Raw genomic sequence first — 19,850 nt, 5'->3', positions numbered from 1 at the left:
ATTACTATATATTTTTTATATTTGATTTTTTTTGTCATGTTTTTAATGTTTTATTACTTTTTTCTTTTTTTCTTTTCAATATTTAAATTTTGTTTTCTTATATATATATATATATATATATATATATATGTAAGTCCGTGTCGATGCTTGTCTAGCAACCCGATCCCATAATGTGCAATTTGTTAGATGATTTTAAAGTTTTTGTTATAATGAATCGAGTCAGCCCCACAATGTGTTAATTTCATGGTTGGTCTTTAAGTTTTCATTACAATGGGTTGAGCTGACCTACACTACGTGTCAATTTGGTAGTTGATTTAAAAAAAAAAAAAATGCAATGTATCAAGTTGTTTTAGGCTAAGATTTTAAAATTGCTATACATTTAGCATTTAAAAAAAAATACTCTTGGTATAATAACTTTTTCATTCAGGGCTTCATTTTTAAAGGTTCTTTAGTCATAAATTTTTCCCATAATGTCATGCTTGAAATATTTTGAAAACTTAAGATTGTTTTGTAGTCATAATCTTTGGTTTTAATTCCATGGTTGAAAATTTGTCAAGATTTTAATGTTTTTCTAAGTCGTGATATTTTATCTTTAATGTTATGGTTGAAAATAGTTATAATTTATTTTTTTTAGCACCATGCTTGAAAATTGTTGGAATTTTAAGGTTTTTCAAGGAAGTGATATTTTAAATTTATTGTCATGCTTAAAAATCATTGGAATTTTAAGGCTTTTTAAAGATGTGATATTTTATCTTTAATGTCATGCTTGAAAATCATTGGAAATTTAAAGTCTTTCAAAGTCACAACATTTTAATTTTAACATCATTATTAAAAAATATTGAAAATGTACCCTGAAAAAAAAACGTTATTCCGGCATCAACACTTTTCAATTTCAAGGTGTTTTTTGCACTAAACAAAATGGATTTTATTGTTTTTTACTGTTATTTTTAAAAAATATTGAAAATTTACTCTGAAAAAAAATGGATGCAAAATCAACACTTTTTATTTTTGGGTTGTTTTTTCATGTTTTTTTTGGATTTTTTTGGCTCGAGTACCCATTTTGAGGTAATAGTTCCCATTTGATCGGTAACTACGTTATTTGATTAATCTCTTGGGCCTGTTTTTCTCAAAGATTGCCAAAGATTCATTCCCATGATTTTGCACTTGAAAAGTTTCACCTTCGAAAATCCTCCTCTAGATGTACAAGCTCCAACTCTACTTCTCTATTTTTAAGCCTTTTTCAGTGCTATGACCACTTCAAATTTGATTGTTCGCTTCCAAATCTGACTCTTTCTCCTTCACATTTGAATTTCACTGCACTTTGAATTTTGTGAATGGTAAGTCAACCACTACACACTCGCATTTCATTTATTTGACTAGTTTACTATATTTTTATGGAAAACAATGAATGCTAATGCTTACATGCATTTTTCTTGAGTCCATAAGGAGATGGAGAGAGTAGATACACATGCATTTTTCACGATCCCATAAGATGGAAAAAGAAAAAAAATACTAGCAAGTCCATCTAGGGACATGCACCCCGAGATCTACTTCTGGATGGGTAAAATTGTTTTGTCTTGGATGGGCTATTAAACAAGTAGATGTGCTTAATTGATCATTTAAAAGGTAAAATCCACAACATCATGTGACCATGCAATCATAATTACTTAGAAGTTTATGCCAAGAAAATCTCACAATGACCCAATGTCACATGGAATCACTCAAGTTTTTTGGTATACGATATTTGCACATTCTTATTAAATGAGAGGCTAGTCTTTTAATTCTATAGTTATAACACATTTTAATAATTCTCAGTATGCTATTCATTAAAAAGGAGTATTATTCTAAATAAGCATCCCTAGGGATTATTTACTATTAATAATCTAGTTGAAGAGACTAATTTCATAGTACAATTTGAAAGTAGTTGCATAAATCCCAACTTCCCAAGTTATCGTTCCTATTTATAGCTTCATTGCAATCTCAACATTAGTACCATATGAACCCAAGAACCTAGTATTCAAGCATTTAAATTATGAAAATACGTGTTGATACATTAGGCACCACATTTCCCTTGATTAACATTTATGATAAAGAAACCTCTTGATAGATTTTCCCCTATCATGGAGTCATTCACATTCTGTTTCCGCGGAATAGTTACTACAAGAAGAGTCAACGTGTAATAATTTAAAAATGGGAAAATAAGAATAAATCAAAGGATACTATGATAAATATTCAAGAACATTTTTACAAAACAGAGTTAGGGTTTAGCTTACTTCCAACTTCTTTGAAATCCGATTTCATGGACACTGACCAGAACATTAAAATTGTGAACAAAATTCCTTAGCTATAATATATACTACAATCACACTAAGCTATAAATCAATACTATTCAATGATTAAAATAAGTTACAAAATTGAATACTTTATATCCTTACAAAGGATAACATTCCCTGAAATGCCTAGGACTAAGCCTAATTTTATATTTAGATAATGGGAAAAGATAGGAAAAATTACCAGCATCATGTTGAGACCAATGCAAATTCTAAAATAACCCTTGAGTAGTTCAGTACCTGCACACAGTCAAGAATAGATCGTAATTTCTTTGCATTATGAAGATTTATGAACTAAAGGAAATCTTGGTTGCTTTATCACATGTATATGGATAAAAAAATAAAAAAAAACAAATGTGATGCATGCATTTGCATGTAAGACATTTACCAATTTGTGACCAAAGCAAATAAAATTATTTACAAAGAAGAAAAACTACCACCATGTTTGTCCAACAATTATATTGAAATTACCAATCTCTACAAAGTCAAGAAATTTTCAGATCCTTTCTTTGAAAACGAATAGTCCACAGAAAAGACATTTTTGCTTTTGAATTGTGTTCGCAATGTTTCCTTCGTAAAACCACCTTGGCAATACATTGTGGCCGTTTGGAGTTGTTTTTCACATGATAAAAATGAGGGGATTATTTCATAATAACTCTTTTGAAGTCAACTTTGTTTTTTGGAAAGACCACCACAATGTTCTTTGCACCATAATTTGTCACTTTAAGAATAAAATACATGTTATAATAAGTTGCTTGAGTGAATAAGCAACATTAAGCTATGATATTGTACACCATCCTTATCCTTTAATTCTATAAAAAATCTTGAATTATGTTACAAAATGGTGTTTTCATTAGGAAAATGGTGTTGGAGGACACCATCACCATTTCCTATTTGAAATATAATTCACAATGAAGCACACAAAGGAAAATTTTCAATATTGTAGTGATATTCCACTACTTAATTCAAAGATTTAGTTACTTTCTTACAAAGCAGGGAATAATGAAGGTGGCGTTCCATGTACAAACCTATGGTCATTTTAACATTGAATGGATAATTAAAGAATCCTTCACAGTAGAAATACTTGCATGGAGGACTTCCAAATTAAGTTCTTCCAGTGTTGTCATCAATCGTGCAATAGGATGGTTATGTTTAGTACATTGAATTCTTATTATCACCTCCCGATCAACAATGCAGACTTCTAAATTCAAGCCAAGGAATTTCCCCTCGTTAAAACCTTTAAGGTCAACGCATGAAATATCTTTTGTTTCTTTACCTACCAACTTCAAAAAATTCATCAATAATTCCTTCTTTATGGTGTCAATTTAAACCTACAATTCAACCCTCTTAGACTCCAAATCTTGTTGTTTGGAACATAGTGCTTTGATATAAGCAACGACATCACCGAGTAGAGAAGCTTTTTCCAATTTTGACACATTATGAACCATGGTAGGAAGCTCATTAAATTTCTGGTTCAATTTCTCATGCCTTTGTCGCTCAACCTCAACGTGATTCATAGGCTCTTCACGACCATTTGCATGCTTTCTCCCACGTTTTTGTGGCTTTCTCTTGACCACAACAAACATTGAATCTTTAATTGAGGCAGAGGGTTCTACATCAAGCATCTTTGAATTAATGCTAGAGCGCAAGCCTCCTAGAGCAATTGGATCAGGTGGATTAGATGGTAAACCAATGGTATCCTCTTTTATTGTTGGCTTTATCAAGTTATTTTCATTGCCTTTAAAACCCAATGTGTGGGTTTGTGGTTCTGCACCGTTTACTGTTTCTGTAATATGGATGGCGGGCACTTCAAGGGCTTCAATCCCCTAAGTTAAGAGTTTGCAAAAATTATTTGTCATTTTTAACCACTAAAGAACTTTGTTCATCGAACACATATTACTTTTTGTTTTCTTGTCACAGATAACACATATGCTTTTTGTTTGCTTCTCACAGATAACACAAATGCCTATTATTTTCTTGTCACATATAATAATGCAGTGGAGGCCCGCGAAATGTTCTCAACAGTTGAAGGAATATGTCCCAGCAAAGCAGACACTTGAGAGTTTTCTTGTTAAACAAAATAAGATGAAAACAATTTCTTGTTATGCTAATGTCAGCATTGATGTCAAATTCATTAGGACATAGCTAATCCTTTGTAAAACTGTTAGTTTGTGATGGTGATATTTAAATACAATGGTTATTGAATGACATAACAAGATTGTAAAAGTTTGTGACAATTTTTTAAGACTAAATTCCCCAAATGACTAAAACAGAGACAAACATTATATCAAATACAATGTCAATCATACTTGTGTAAAATGGAAAATGTTGTCAATGAAGAGTAACACATCTTGGCCTTCAACGTCTCAAAAATACTCTACAACAGTCAATCCTGGAAGCCCAACAAGTGCACGAGCACCAAGTGGTTCATTAATTTGACCATATATAAGAGCACACTTGCTTTCACCTTATATAGCAAGAAAAGCATTAATTAGCAGACAATCCTCTGATTATGTGTGCGCAGAACAACTCTTCATAAATGGGTGCTTTGAAGGGTTTCAAAGATGGTGATTCATTCACAACAAATGTCATACAAGAATATATAACAACAAACATCACACACACAACCTCATTTCCATTTGCTACACAACATGGCAGAACATCCAAGGAATAATATCACTGCTAGGGTTTAAGGGTGAGGAAGTGGGAGTTATACCCATCATAAATTAATCCACCTCTCACCAAACTAAATTCAACCTAGTTCACATCCAACCCCCTAAACCCCAATAGAACAAGTAGAGAGAGTCCTTTGTCACAGCAGGGTCGATGCCCATCTTGTATTATTGGATGTAATGCTCGCTCAGATCCAAGTATGCCTGGTGGGTGAGGCTCGCCAAGTAGCGAAAGACATATTATCCTCCTCTTCATCCTCGTTGTCCTCGTCTTCTTGTCGCACGGGGCTTGAGAAGTCTCATTTTTTTTTTTGAGGCCATGGGACTCTTCTATTTCAACCATTGTTAACAGGTCTCATGAGCCTCTTATAACGTAAGTGCAAAGCATGCGAAATGGGCACACCCTTTTGTTGTTATTGTTGTTAAGAAGAAGAACCTGTTGCTTTAGAAAATCAGTCCTTTGTAAGTGCAAGCACGAGCTAGAAGGGGGGGAATTTGTACTCAGAAGGTTGCTTCCAGAGATATTTCCAATAGTAGTTTCTGGCATTTGGTGGCTTTGAGCAGGCCATGTTGTAGCCTTGCTGCAACGCTTAGGGTGTGCGTATAGTATCTCCCATTGAAGCATAATCCGACAAATTCTTCGATCATCATGCTCATGGGCTAGCATCCATGTGTCAAGTTATTATTGAAGGGAAGACGATGAAAATAAGTCTCTTTAATTTGCTAGATGTGTCCAACACAGCCCCACAAAGGAATGCCTATTAACATAATTAATGTAAATTTAAAATACATAATGAAAATTTTTAAATATAATTTAAATTTTATAAAATTAAAAAATTGTATTATGAAAATTATTTTACTTTATAATATATTATTAAACATATAAATCAATTAAAAATAAACCTAAAAATGAGATATTTAAAAGCATTTTAAAATACACTTCAAAAATCTTCTCATTATTTGAAAAAAATAGTGAAAACCCTATCATAACTCATAATATTTCTATTTAAAGTAATGTATGGCAAGAGACCTAACTCAGAATGTTAATATTTAACACAGAATATTCCTATTTAAAGTAATGTATTGCTGTTTAAAGTAATGTATTGCAAGAGACATAACTCAGAATGCTATTTAATGTAATGTGTGTTGCAAGAGACATTTTGATGTTTTATTTAAATTATTCTCAACATTGCAAAAAGTTCTTAATCAACTTTAATTTCCAGAAACAAAGCTGCACACATTTTAAAAATGGCTTGAAAACGCAAACACAAATAGTTTGTTTCAGTTAAAGTTTGTGTGCAATGAGATCAAAGTTCTGCCCAAAAGCATCAATATTCCTTCAGTTTAAAATCTTCAGTTAAAAACATCAATATAATGTAACGTTAATAATACATATTTAGCCTGTAATACATTTCCATAACACGTCTTATTTCCTAAGAAAGAGGATAATACCATGAAACAAATCAGACGCTACGCCACTGAAAGAGATTAGGGACATGACGTAAATATGTCTCACTATTTTACACACCTAATTAATAAAACAAATCTTGCAGGCTTGTTATTACATGCCTTTAAAGCTTACATGCCTTTAAACCTCTGTGCAACCTGCAGTGAGCACTGTGGCCACTTACCCATATTGTAATTATGAAATGCTTTCATATTTTACTACCTTTCTTCGCTTGCTTCCTCCTCGGGGTATCCTTCCATGCTTTCTTCGCTTGCTACTTCCTCACAATCGCTTCTTCGTCAGGGTATGCTTCTTCCTCAGAATTCTCTTCTTCATCAGAGGAGTATCCTCCAAAGCTCTCTTCCTCATAGTCTTCTCTCCCTTCCACGAAGTCTTCTCCCAGTCGTTGGCGCAGCTGCTCGACTACTCCCTCACTCCATTGCAGTTCCGAACATCCATTCACATCAAGTAACTCCAACGAGCTCAAATGCTCCACATTGGGCAACATCTGTAATTTGGAACACCTCCTCAACAGAAGACGTTTGAGGGCCGTCAGGTTCCCAACCGAGTCCGGGAGCATCTGCAGACTGGAGCAGTAGCTCAAGTCAAGGCTCTGGAGGCCCGTCAGGTTCCCAACCGAGTCCGGGAGCATCTGCAGACTGAAGCACGAGCCCAAGTCAAGGCTCTGGAGGCCCGTCAGGTTCCCAACCGAGTCGGGGAGCATCTGCAGACTGGAGCACCAGCGCAAGTCAAGGCTCTGGAGGCCCGTCAGGTTCCCAACCGAGTCCGGGAGCATCTGCAGACTGGAGCACGAGCCCAAGTCAAGGCTTTGGAGGCCCGTCAGGTTCCCAACCGAGTCCGGGAGTCCAGACTGGAGCATCTGCAGACTGGAGCATCTGCAGACTGGAGCACGAGCCCAAGTCAAGGCTCTGGAGGCCCGTCAGGTTCCCAACCGAGTCCGGGAGCATCTGCAGACTGGAGCACCAGTGCAAGGCAAGGCTCTGGAGGCCCGTCAGGTTCCCAACCGAGTCCGGGAGCATCCGCAGACTGGAGCATATTCCCAGGTCAAGGCTTTGGAGGCCCGTCAGGTTCCCAACCGAGTCCGGGAGCATCCGCAGACTGGAGCATCTTTCCAGGTGAAGGCTTTGGAGGCCCGTCAGGTTCCCAACCGAGTCCGGGAGCATCTGCAGACTTTCGCAGTCTCTCAGGTGAAGGCTTTGGAGGCCCGTCAGGTTCCCAACCGAGTCCGGGAGCATCTGCAGACTGGAGCACCAGTGCAAGTCAAGGCTCTGGAGGCCCGTCAGGTTCCCAACCGAGTCCGGGAGCATCCGCAGACTGTAGCATATTGCCAGGTGAAGGCTTTGGAGGCCCTTCAGGTTCCCAACCGAGTCCGGGAGCATCCGCAGACTGGAGCATCTTTCCAGGTGAAGGCTTTGGAGGCCCGTCAGGTTCCCAACCGAGTCCGGGAGCATCTGCAGACTTTCGCAGTCTCTCAGGTGAAGGCTTTGGAGGCCCGTCAGGTTCCCAACCGAGTCCGGGAGCATCTGCAGGCTGGAGCAGTTCATCAGGTGAAGCGTTTCAAGGCCCGTCAAGTTCCCAATTGACTGTGGCATCAACTTCATCTTATAACAATGGTAGAAGCTGAGATGTTTCAGGGAATGCATATTACCAAATTCCTTTGGCAAACTTTCATGATCACTCTTGGACAGGACAAATTCTTCTAGGTGCTTCAGCTTGCCAATGGACTCTGGAACCTCTGAAAGAGGACCATCAATATACAATTTCCTTAACTGCAAAGGTGCCTGCAATATTTACATACAGTTGGTTTGACACTCTGGAATTCTTAAGTTCAAACAACCTTTTACAAATTGAAGAAAAAAGTAAAGAGACGTGTAAATAAATCAACAAAACTACCTGAGATTCATGTTGCCACAGTGTTTTCAATTTTCTCCCCTCTATATGTAACACTCTTAAATTCTTTATTGGAAGCGAGAAAGGTAACGAGGAGCTCCGACAGTTTTCCCAGTGGAGAAACATTAGTTTCGGTAGCTCTCTACTGCTGAATACGCGTTCAACAAAATAACCTTCAGCCCTAAGGATCCGCAAGTCACTTAGGTTGCAAATGCCAGAAAGGTTTTCGAAAGATTGATCAGGGACATTTCCATGAACCATGCTAATTCCACGCACCTGAAACAAGATTGACCATATTGGAGGGTTTTAAGAATTTAAAACTTCAAAATACGGATAACACAACGTTATTTAGAAAGTCGGCCGAAAGCTTCAAAATACTCACAGAAGATTGTTCAGACACATTATAAAGATCGTCCTCCGTCAGTTGCCAAAGTCGACGCGGATATTTTGAATCCTTCGCCAGATATCTGCCAAGATCTCTAAGGTGGTCGTGCATTCTCAGACAGTTTTTCCAGTCCACCTCCACCAAGCACCTGTTTTCCAGCGTCCAAAAACCCGAGCGTCCCGACCAGCGAGATTCGCTCCACACTCCTATGGCAGTATCCTTATCTTCCCCTATGAAGAAACAGGCGATGTCTAAGAATATCTGCTTCTCCTGTTCATCCAGAGCATCATAACTAATCTGAAGTGTTCTCTGTATATCATTGGGAAGTATTTCCGAAGTCTTGTGCAATTGTTCATTCCAGTACTCTAAATCATCTTTTCCACGAAGAAGCGCCCCAAGTACTTTAAGAGATAATGGCAATCCGTTGCATACATTCAAAAACTTTTGAACCACTTCCACAAATCCTACTACAGGATGGGGCTGACCGAAAGCGTGCAAGCAAAAGAGCTCTTCCGAGTGTTCTGGACTGAGGCCTTGCATGGTGTAAATGGATGACTCTATTATCCCCCAGCTTTTAAGCACATCTTTATTGCGAGACGTAACTAAAATCAAACTCTTTGGATGAAGGACATCTTTAAGCGGAAAAAGTAATGCATCCAGCTGATCAATATGATCCACATCATCTAAAACTAAAACAACAAGGGCCTGCTGAGAGGATGATAGATGCATTTTGATCTTGGATTTGCCTTCATCAACATTCTTTATTTGTACATTTGGTACACCCAAATCCTCAAGAAGGCCACTCTGCAGGGAATCTAAAGATTTGGATCTGATATCAAATAAAAAACAAGATCGATTGAATTTTTCCCTTTCACGGTTGAAAATTTCTTTGGCGACAGTCGTTTTTCCGATGCCGCCAAGACCCACAATTGCCACAATGCGAGGCTCCCCCTTCCCCGCTGCAATGACATCATCCAAACCTTTTACATTTTTGCTCAGGCCCGTTGGATATTTAGCTACATCCAGAGGGGGCCTGCTAACCTTTTCCAAAACTTTTTGGACGACCTCCTCCACGAGCTGCCCCTCGTCGGCACTGAATAATATTAATTCACAATAAAATGACTAGTAAGTATGATATTGCGGTTAATCCAGCAAATAAAAAACTAAGAAGTGGAGGCGCCCTTACCCATTACACGCGTTGAGCTCAAAACCGCTTATTTCTGCGACAGAGGAAAGGGCATCCTTCCATCTCTTAATAGTGTTGGAGTCATGCCGTGGCTTCTTTGCAAGCATCCGCAGGGCTCGAGCATACCCTCCACTTTCGTCCCGCGCACATAGAAAGATACACTGGAGGATGCTCACGAGTCGAGTATACAGTCCATCTCTGGCCTGCGTCCGCCGAAGTTCCCCAGGGCTGACATGATAGAAAATCGGGATAATCTTAGCGCGGGACTCCAACATCAATACGAGTTCTTTGAGGCACCAGCTTGATTCGGCATATCTCGGAGAGAATATGGCGAGATGGACCGAGGCTGTTCGAATAGCCCCTTCGATTTGAGGAGTCAAGTTCTCTCCTTCTTGCAATTCTCGCTGGTCCAAAAATGCTGCTACTCCAAGGGCTTTAAGACGATGATAAATATGGCTGGCGAGACCTTTCTTCACATCAGGTCCGCGGTGATTAATGAAAACCTGATAGACGTAACTGTTGGTATTGTCGAGTGAGTGGGATGTGGAGGAGGATGCGCAGGATGTAGCGTCACGAGCTGGGGTCAAGCTAACGTGTGCCATTGGAACTAAGAAGCAGATCGAAGATGTTTTGCAGAGAAAGCGCGCTTCACTTCAATATTTTTGTGTGAATGATCTCAGAGAGTGCAGAGTACCTACCAACTGTCAAGACCTTAAGAGTAATTAGCAAATGGATTGAAAACAAAACAGCACTGAAATCTGGTGGGTTACTGAATTTATCTGGTAGGAACTAATGCCCTAATGTGAACGGTGAAAGTATGAAGTTCTGTCAATTTCCACCTGTCACTGCATTATTGAGTATTGGCACTTTACAGTTGGCAGAGATGCTTTGATCTCCCTACGGATATGTCTTTACCACAAATATGATTGCTTAATTGGGACCTTTTAATGTAGAACAGATGGTATCTACCGACATGTGAAGAAGTGGAAGTCGACATCCATCACTAGAAAGTGGGACCTCTTAGCAAGTGGTAATCGAATCCCATGCCCCAGAATTTCTTGGTGTTAGCTGTCCCGCAGTTTACGCGTCTGCCGTCCAGACTTTTCTTCGCAAGTGGTAATCGAATTCCATTCGTTTCATTCTATTGCGGCCAGACTTTTGGTTGTCTCGTTCTTCACGCAAAACACTTTGACATGGACGGTTCACATTGTTAGATGCCATAATCATCAAAATATTTTAGAAAAAAAGTTTAACCCAATTAATCATGTCCACAAAATCATTGTCATTTTCCCCACTCATTTTGCTTCCGCTTATTAATTTGTTCATTGATAATCTCCACCTAAATGCATCAATTTTTTGTGCATTTTTTTGATTTGCCCTCCAATTTCCTACAAATCCAATTTCCTTAGACAAGGAATGAAATTTTTTTATATCAAAAGCATTGGCTATAACACACAAACTATACATAAGTTTCACCAATTTTTTAATTCCCACTAACTTACCCACCGAGGAACAAAGAAGACAACACAACAAAGTAGCATGACAAGTTGGGCTCAATATTGCACCACGAACATCCTATGGTCTGCACATGCTAACCCATCATCCTTGTCTCTATGTTGCCATTTATGATCCAAACCAAACTAAGTCATTATATCTCTTTCAAATATTAATTGAGCTTGTGTTGTTACAAGTGAGCTTTTTTGTTATTGGAGACCCACACCTCAAAGCTAATCTAGCAATATTCTTTGTATCAACAACATATCATATGTTTAATGGTTCTCACAATTGAATGCAAAAGATCCTTTATATGTTTTAATGGGTTTAAACAACAATTTGAAAAGTAAGAAGAAGACTCTTAAATTAACATAATTAAATCAAACATTATGTGTCATATTAAGACACTTGACATTAATGCTTTAGTTAGGATCTAGTCACATCACAGAGGAAGGTAGTGAGAGGAGGAGTTCTCAGTGAATCTAAAAGGTCTAGACATAGTTGTCGATCTACAAACATCACATGGTGTAATAAGGTATGAATTTCCAATATGCATTTCCTTATAAACGTTAGCAAATTTCTCATATTCTCTTTGTGCTCAAGATGATGTCATAGTGGTGAAGCTCATTTACAAAAGGAGTGACAACATATGGCCTTAATATGCTCTAGATTTATGAACATGGCATGATCCCACTCGATAATGGTGGTAGGATAAGAGAGAATGGAATTGCGTTAAATTAGAGAAAGGAGCCTTATGCATAAAATTATTACATGGTGGGTCACAATGCGTTCCTTGTGGCATATACCATAATGACAACCCTGATCCCTTAATCCCGTTCCTTTTTTTTGAGTGAGTGACATTCACTAACTTACATGTTTCATAGTTTTCCCACACTACGAAATGTCTTCTCTTGTCTATACTTGTAAGTTTTCCCATTACAACATCATGCATGTACAAACACGTGTAAAAACACTTAGACTATAAGAGGAGGTGGGTGGGATTAAATATTAAGATATATAAAATTTTGGAAAATTATAGAAAATACATCAACTTTATTAATAACCTTGGGCAAAAACATCAACAACATTCCAATGGAAATGGAGGATGAACATTAAAAGGATTCAATATATGTGACAATATGTTAAAGATATGTTTGTGTCAACCTTAAAGCCTGAAATACGAAATTTCTATAAGGATGTTGATCCAAGGCTCACAAGATGGATGTGAAAAATATCTTAATTGAATGTTATGGTACCCACTATATTGCATGGGTCTAGAAATCCCATCTTTGTGTCCTATTGTAGTTTCTACAACAACACCAAATTTTTAACATTCTCAAAATTTGGAGTCCCCCTATCTTGAACTTTCCAATGGACAAATTGCCACGATTATTCTAAGTTTATTTACCTTGTGATTTCTCTAAGTTTCTTTTCAATTATCAAAATCTTCCTAAAGTATTTATCACAACTTACCTTCTCAATTTTGCAACTAGTCACAATGCAACTATGCATTCAAGATCCACAATAACGAGGCATCCCCATAGCTTAAATTGTGTTATCACACTCTATCATTTTAGTTTCTAACTACGAAAATCATTTGCACTAACATACCGTTCTTTGAGATTCTTCATGCGAGAGCGCATTTATTATGCCTTATCCTCACATGTGTGGCTCAAAGCCTATATTAAGGGGCAACTCCTCCCCCCCATTTCATTTCTACCACCTCATTTTTGATGAGTTCCTGAGTATACAATGCAAAGAGCCTCCTCAAATTGTGAACTACCCCTGCAACTTGTGACTGCGACAATAACATTTAGATCTTGGTAAGTTAGCGCATTCTCCCCTTTTATTTTTTAATTTTGTCTTTTTTTTGCCTTTTTCATTTTGTTCTCCTGCAATGTTTCACCTCCCCAATGACTCATATTCCACTTAACCTTATTTATATGTGTGTGTGTGTTTGTGTATAAGACCTTCCTTTACACCCTTCTTCATTCCCTTGTTGCCAAATCCTACCCTCATTCCATACTTAGTCATTTTTTATATGTGTCATTGTAATACTCCTTCCCCTTATCGCACCGGTAGAATATATGACAACAAGCCTCCCCTCTATATAGCTAATTTTCCCGCCACCGCTAACTTTCATCCCTTCCTTATTGCATATTGCTTCCACAAGTTACAAATGTGCCAAGATTGACTATTGATTCCCATAATCGTAACCTACCTTTGCAATTTGCATCTATGTAACATACATCCATGCTTCCCCCTCTATTGCATACTGTAACTCTTTCTCACGATAGTGCTAAAGTGCAATTTTCCTTTTCCAAATGTGATAAGCATTACCCTTGGCTAAATTTCCTTTTATCACAATCTACCTCTTTAGTCTACAACTAAGCCAATTGCAATCTACCTTTGCAATCTTTGTAAGTTGTGCCACTTGCCAGAACAATGAATACTTTTGTGTTTTTTCGTAACATTGTATGTTTCCGTGAATATCTTTCAAATGTCAGGAACTGTTGATCTCAAGTGCTTCAACATATCATCATCTACGAGAGATATGGGACTAATGACAAGAAGAATGCCTAGGAAAAAGATAGTAGAAAGCAGTGTTGAAGGAGTGGTTGAAAATCCAAGAGTCAGAGTGCCTACTTACAAGGACGTTTATGTGTTATGTGGAAAAATTAGCGCCTTTAACATGGCTAGTAATATACCAAGCATTATCTGGGAAAATATTCCTAAAGGTGAAGATGATTGTGACGTTTACATTAATATTAAGAAGTCATGGTTTCATAAACTAGTTGCACATATGTATGTTTTTCCATGTGAAAAAACCATTGAATGGATATTGTAATCTATTGATGATGAAAACATGATAGTCAAGAGCATCTAAGGTACATCATCGACATCATACACACCACATGACATTGCAAAATATTATAAGATGTCTCAGCATCACGAGAATCTCAATCCACAGTGGTATTGCAAATTTAAGACACCAACTAAAGAGATTCTAAAGACATGGTGGCAAGAACCTAGCAAATCTAGGAAGAAAAGTGATGGAATCTACAAGATTAAAGTGCTCAAGAGGGTATACCAATTGCTGATGGAAATGTGTTGTAGAATATATGGGAGAGGAGACACATAATTCTTTGAGGAGAGTTGGGTTACCATGTTACATACATGTGCCACACAAGGAACCATTTTCAATTGGCTTGATCTCTTAGGATCTTCACTCAAGTCAAATGTTAGGAGACTGAGACAACTAACAGAAGGGGAACAACCAAAATTTTATATGGATTCCTACTTGCTAGATGGCATATGTTGTAAATTATAATTTGAAGAATTAGGGTAGAGATGGACTTTGCCCATGATATCCTACCTGTACACATTTATTGCAAGCAATTTTGGGAAACAAGGTATAGAGGGAAGTACATCCAAATCACAAAGAAATTTATCTCTATGGTATATCAAAATATATTTTAAATTGGGTCACCTTACATGTCTGACAGAGCAAGGATGTCATTACTTAAAGTAGTTGATTGCTTTACCCCTAGAGATTGTACATTTATAAGGGTATTTTGTGCATATAGTATCCCTCATTAGTTGCCACTATTCTTCATAGACAAGGTGGTTTTATAAGAAGTAGCGTATCAACTCACTACAGGGCTCGCTCACTTGTTGATAAAGGAAAAGAAAGCTCCTTGACTCACCTTCCTTCTATGTATAGGGGCATACTATATAAAAAAATTTAAAGAAGAAAAATTTGAAGCAACGGGGCAAGAGTGCCACAAGTTTGGAGAGATCGAGTACCATAGATATGGCTCAAAGGGTATTACCACCCAACGTTTCTTGAGAATAAAATGTAGTTGGGCATATAATCTAGTTACTTGGGTAGGTGAAGAGAAAGTAAATAATTTCATGTCGTAAAGGAAGTTGAAGCAAGTCAAGGGATAGGTACTTCCAAGCCTATAGATAACCTTGAACACTCAGATAAAGAGTCACAAGAGAACATGGATTCAGAGGAAAAGAGAGTTATGCTAAAGAGAAAACATGACTAGGGTGCCAAGAAGGAAAGATTGAAGAAAAAAAGAGATGAATGGGAAGCTAAGAAATAAGTTGAAGAGGCAGCTAAGAAAAAGCAAGCCAAGGAGGAAGCCAACAATAAGCAAGGTGAAGAAGAGGCGATAAAAAGGAAGAGGAAGAGGAGATGAAGAAAATGGAAGAGGAAGAAAGGAAAAATAAATATGCACTAAAAAATAAAAATCAAGATGCAGCGAAGAAGAGGAAAGAGGAAGAAGCTAGAAAGAAAGAGAGGAAGAAGAGAAGAAGAAGTAGGAAAAGGGGATATAAAAAAAAGAGGAAGCAAAGAAAAGAGATGAAGTGTTGGCCAAACAACTCAAGGAATAATTAATTGCTAAAGAACTAGTTGGTAAATCAACAAAAGAGGCCATGTTGAATGACTTGCAAATAGAAGCACTTTTTCCCCTGTGGATGTCTGGCCTCCCATGCCTATCACTAGAGGACACTTTCCAATTAATGAAATGGGAGTCACATTTGAAGAAGAGGACAAAATATTAGATCTCTCAAGGTTCACGTTCAATGAGTACAAGAACATAATCTTGCAAGAAAGGTGGAAATACTTGGTAAGAGAACCGTGTAAACTATATTTGTTACTACTAAAAGAGAAATCGTAATGGATAGCAATGCTAATACTTTAACGACAGCCTTCGTTGGAAGTGCATTTGTTGCTATGACTGAAAAGAATGTGGAGCACCTAACAAAATAATTTAATGAATTGAAAAAAAAAATAGCAGCATCACAACAACATAATGAAAGATTGCAAGCGAAGATCCCCACCATGTCAACTGCAAGTTCTTACAAAGAATATTTTGGGCATCGATTTTAGAAGAAGCTAAAACATTAGAGTGAATCATAAAGAAAGTTTGTGATGAAATGATTGTCCTCCACAAAGAAGCATCAAAGCTATCATAGTTGCAGAAAGAGATTAAAGGAAGAGGAGTGTTGGTGAAGGTGGCCTTTAAAGATGCAGATCACATATATGTATGGAGCACCGAATATCTAGATGCACCAATAGGCCTAACAATAATAGATATAATGGATGCATAAAGAGACAAAGGGAGAATTCAGATGTCAGTGCAATCCCATGAAAATTTGAATAGAGATATCGCTGGAACGATTAATTCATATTAGACACTCCATAGTGGGTTAGAGTCCCATGTTAAAGTGCATAAAATTCCTTCCATTGGTGCTACAGGAGAAATGAGGCTTAAATAAAAAATCTAAAGAAAAATACAAGATATGTTTGATGCAATAAAGCAAGTTTCTACACAAAAATACTTAGAGCCTATAACAAATGCAATAGAAAAGTATGTTGTGGAGTCAAAGAAATTACACACCAAGTTCTTAATGCTTTGGAGCGAGATACAAACAAAGGTAAAGATGTTTCTTCCAGATGCCCTTGAGTGAAAGATTAGGTTTGAGAGAGTGTTGTCAAAGAAGGTCATATATGTTGCCTTTGAATATAATTCTTGGCATACATATCTCACAAGAGAATTATAAGTGAAAGCTCCTAACATGGAAATCATGAAGTTGGTTCCATAAAGGAAGTTTGTCATTAATGTTTTTGTTTTTTTTTTTTTTTTTTTTTTTTAATAAAGTATAATGTGATTAGAAATAGAGTAGAAATAAAATAGGGAGAAAATGAAAAGTAATGTGGAAAATTAAAAGACATTAGGGAAGTTGAAGGGTCATGGGAGGTGAAGAGTCAGCTCATTTTGTATAAATATACGCTCATGGCTAGTTAGAAAGTACTTTTAGTTTTGGATTCCATTTGAGCCCCTTGTTTAGGAAAGCTTGTACATCCTTTTGAGAAATCAAGCTATAGCTTAGTACTTCCACTATTGGATTTCATGGATGCCTCATGTAATGGTGCTTTATACATTTTAGCATAATATTGAGAAACTCATTGATTTAAGGCAACAATTTCATCCATGTATTGTTGAATATTTTGTGACTTATCTCATGATGATTCGATGGTATGTGATTGTTCTTTCCACATGTTAAGTTAAAAAAAATCTTTTGCTAATTTAAAAACACATATCTTACTTGAAGTTGTATGTTAATCATGCTTTCATTTTCATTGTCGATTGTGAACTAATTCACAAGTGATAAATGTATTATTTCTTTCATCTATGCATCTTAATCAAAGTATTCTCACATTCTTCCTTTAAAGATTTATGTCACTTTCTTTAGTTGTTGTGATGTAATTTGTATCTTACTCGTATAGTATTTCATAGAGCTATTCTAACTTGTGTTTTATTAGAAGTTATATTGGTTTTCTCACACATCACTCATCTTGTCCAAAACAAACTACAAAACAACTTGGTGGCAGCTATCCCCACATACCAGATGGGATTCCTATCCCAAACAGTGTAAGTTCTAATTGGGACTTTGCACTAGGCAGATCCCCTTACCATTGGCGAAACAATTTTGGCTGGTCAACATGTCCATAATGTCCAAGATAGGGATTGAACTTGAGACTTGTTAAATAACAACATAAAGGCCAATACAACTCTCCCAATAAGGAATCACATTCATGTAATGTTTCTAAACATTAGTAACTTGGTTGAAGGTCAAAATTACAAGGGAACTTCTAATGGAACTAATTATTTAGTTGATATGGGTAAAAGAAAGAGGTGACAACTCAAATAAGCCTTTACAATTTGTTATCTAAACTTGTGATTATTATTTGGACCACTTTTGTGACATTTTCTTTGATCCAAATATGTAAATGAAAAATTAACAACAACTAATCAAATTAAATAAATAGTATAAGATTACCTTCTCAAGATCAAATAACAATATTTTCGTAGACCTCTATCTATTTGGCAATCAACAATATTCCATTACCTTTAATTCCTAGATAGGTGTATGATCTAAATTTCAATATGATTACAACCCGATAGAATAAGGGTAGGCTTATCTATGATCAAAATCTCATATGCTATTTTCTTTAAAACTAAAACTCAAAAAGTTGTTTGAAGTCTTCCTTCTTTGGCTTGCACATAACATTGATTAAAAATACAATTTCATTATAATGAGAAGAATTCGAGGGACACAATTGATACTTATACCACATAAGCTAATTAGGATATGGTTAATGCTCAGGAAATTTGTTTATTGGAATGGTTAAGTTTTGTTTTATAGGGTTATATATTCTAAGAGTAATCATCCACATTAATGTTTGTTGATATGGAATCATTGAGTTGTTTTCACGTAACATAGATTCATATTTGAGTAATTAAGCTTAGTTATAAAAGAAGGGTATTGTTACATTGAAATGTCTTATTAAGAATGATATTGTTAGAAATTGGGATGACAGGAAGGAGATTTGGAATCACAAATTATACAATATGTTTCTTCAAAACAACATCTTCAACATCTTATTGAAGCTCCTCTCAATCCAAAGGAAATAATAGGCGTGAGGACTTAGATTATATTTGAGACTTTTACTATTGATATTATGTGTTAAGCAGTGGCATGATGACTCAAACCACATTTTATACTTTTATGAGTAGAGTGATCACATTAAAAAAGTCTCATCAAGGAATGCATTAGACTAATTTTATATAAATTTCTAGTTATAGGATAAGTTTTTTTTCGGTTAAGTTTTCCAAAATTCATTTTTTTGTAGTTTCCCCATGGGTTATATTTACATGCATATTTTGGAGAATGCATTGGAGATGGAGGAAAAATATATGATCACTTTCATATTATTCAATCATTGGGGTTCAACAATTTCTATTTTTAGAAACTTGGTCCTTTTTAGTAGTAAATGATGGTATATTTGGATACCAATTGGGTGATAGGCTTATGGTTATTAAGTCAAGTATAATTTTGTACCCAGGTGTATTATATATGACATAGTTTACTGTAGAAAGTCTAATTGCATCATCATAAATACATTAGATGGATTATTTTAATCCCTTAATGATTTTGGAGATTTCAGTAATAGCCACTCTATAAAGAGCAAGGAAACATAAAATTAGAAACAAAAACTTGAAAAAAGTGGGTTGACTATATTTTTGTTAGTTCACAACCAACCACCGTGAACAAGGATGCCAAGACCCAATGGGGGTTAATGGATTTCTAAGAATTCCCTATGAAAAGGACATCCCAAATATGTCCCCTTTATGCTAGGTATGGCTCAAGGACACCTCCAATCCATCCCCTACATTTCAGGAATGGAGGCAAGGGTTGAAGGTGTAACTAGGTTTGGTCTTCATAATTATGATCTTCTAAAGAGTAAAAAATAATGTATTTGAGTAAAATGAAAAGGTTATTTTTATCATGTCCCATTTGGACATTTAAAAGAAAGAAAATTTAATTTTTAAGTATGATTTTATCT

The 19,850-nt window shown here is 36.4% G+C and overlaps 2 protein-coding genes and 1 pseudogene across 2 annotated transcripts; all 3 read right to left on the bottom strand.

The window, feature by feature from the left end:
- Positions 1-3,290: 3,290 nt before the first annotated feature.
- On the bottom strand, positions 3,291-5,164 carry LOC149260632 (transcription factor MYC2-like; annotated as a pseudogene).
- A 1,176-nt stretch (positions 5,165-6,340) lies between these two features.
- Positions 6,341-7,293, bottom strand: LOC149260631 (uncharacterized). Its single transcript, XM_089420922.1, has one exon. The coding sequence runs from the start codon at positions 7,243-7,245 to the stop codon at positions 6,724-6,726; it is 522 nt and encodes a 173-aa protein (XP_089277048.1). The 5' UTR covers positions 7,246-7,293; the 3' UTR covers positions 6,341-6,723.
- LOC149260630 (disease resistance protein Roq1-like) lies at positions 7,271-10,714 on the bottom strand. Its single transcript, XM_089460567.1, has 4 exons — positions 9,932-10,714; positions 8,743-9,838; positions 8,364-8,636; positions 7,271-8,251 (listed from the first exon to the last, which is right to left on the bottom strand). The coding sequence occupies exons 1-4, from the start codon at positions 10,531-10,533 to the stop codon at positions 7,271-7,273; spliced, it is 2,952 nt and encodes a 983-aa protein (XP_089316693.1). The 5' UTR covers positions 10,534-10,714.
- Between the last annotated feature and the right edge of the window lie 9,136 nt (positions 10,715-19,850).

Source organism: Pinus tabuliformis, chromosome 6 (genome assembly GCF_031772625.1).
Source record: "Pinus tabuliformis cultivar Carrire ecotype Pingquan chromosome 6, CPIR1, whole genome shotgun sequence".
Taxonomy (NCBI): domain Eukaryota; kingdom Viridiplantae; phylum Streptophyta; class Pinopsida; order Pinales; family Pinaceae; genus Pinus; species Pinus tabuliformis.
This window is presented reverse-complemented; position numbering and strand designations above follow the sequence as displayed.

What these genes read in the sequence shown, in the direction of transcription:
- LOC149260630 (XM_089460567.1), bottom strand. Translation starts at nt 10,533, where the DNA reads ATGGCACACGTTAGCTTGACCCCAGCTCGTGACGCTACATCCTGCGCA. An exon ending in GAGCTCAACGCGTGTAATGG is followed by an intron (nt 9,839 to 9,931) that starts GTAAGGGCGCCT and finishes AATATTATTCAG; the next exon opens with TGCCGACGAGGGGCAGCTCG. An exon ending in TGTGGCAACATGAATCTCAG is followed by an intron (nt 8,252 to 8,363) that starts GTAGTTTTGTTG and finishes TAAATATTGCAG; the next exon opens with GCACCTTTGCAGTTAAGGAA.
- LOC149260631 (XM_089420922.1), bottom strand. Translation starts at nt 7,245, where the DNA reads ATGCTCCCGGACTCGGTTGGGAACCTGACGGGCCTCCAGAGCCTTGAC.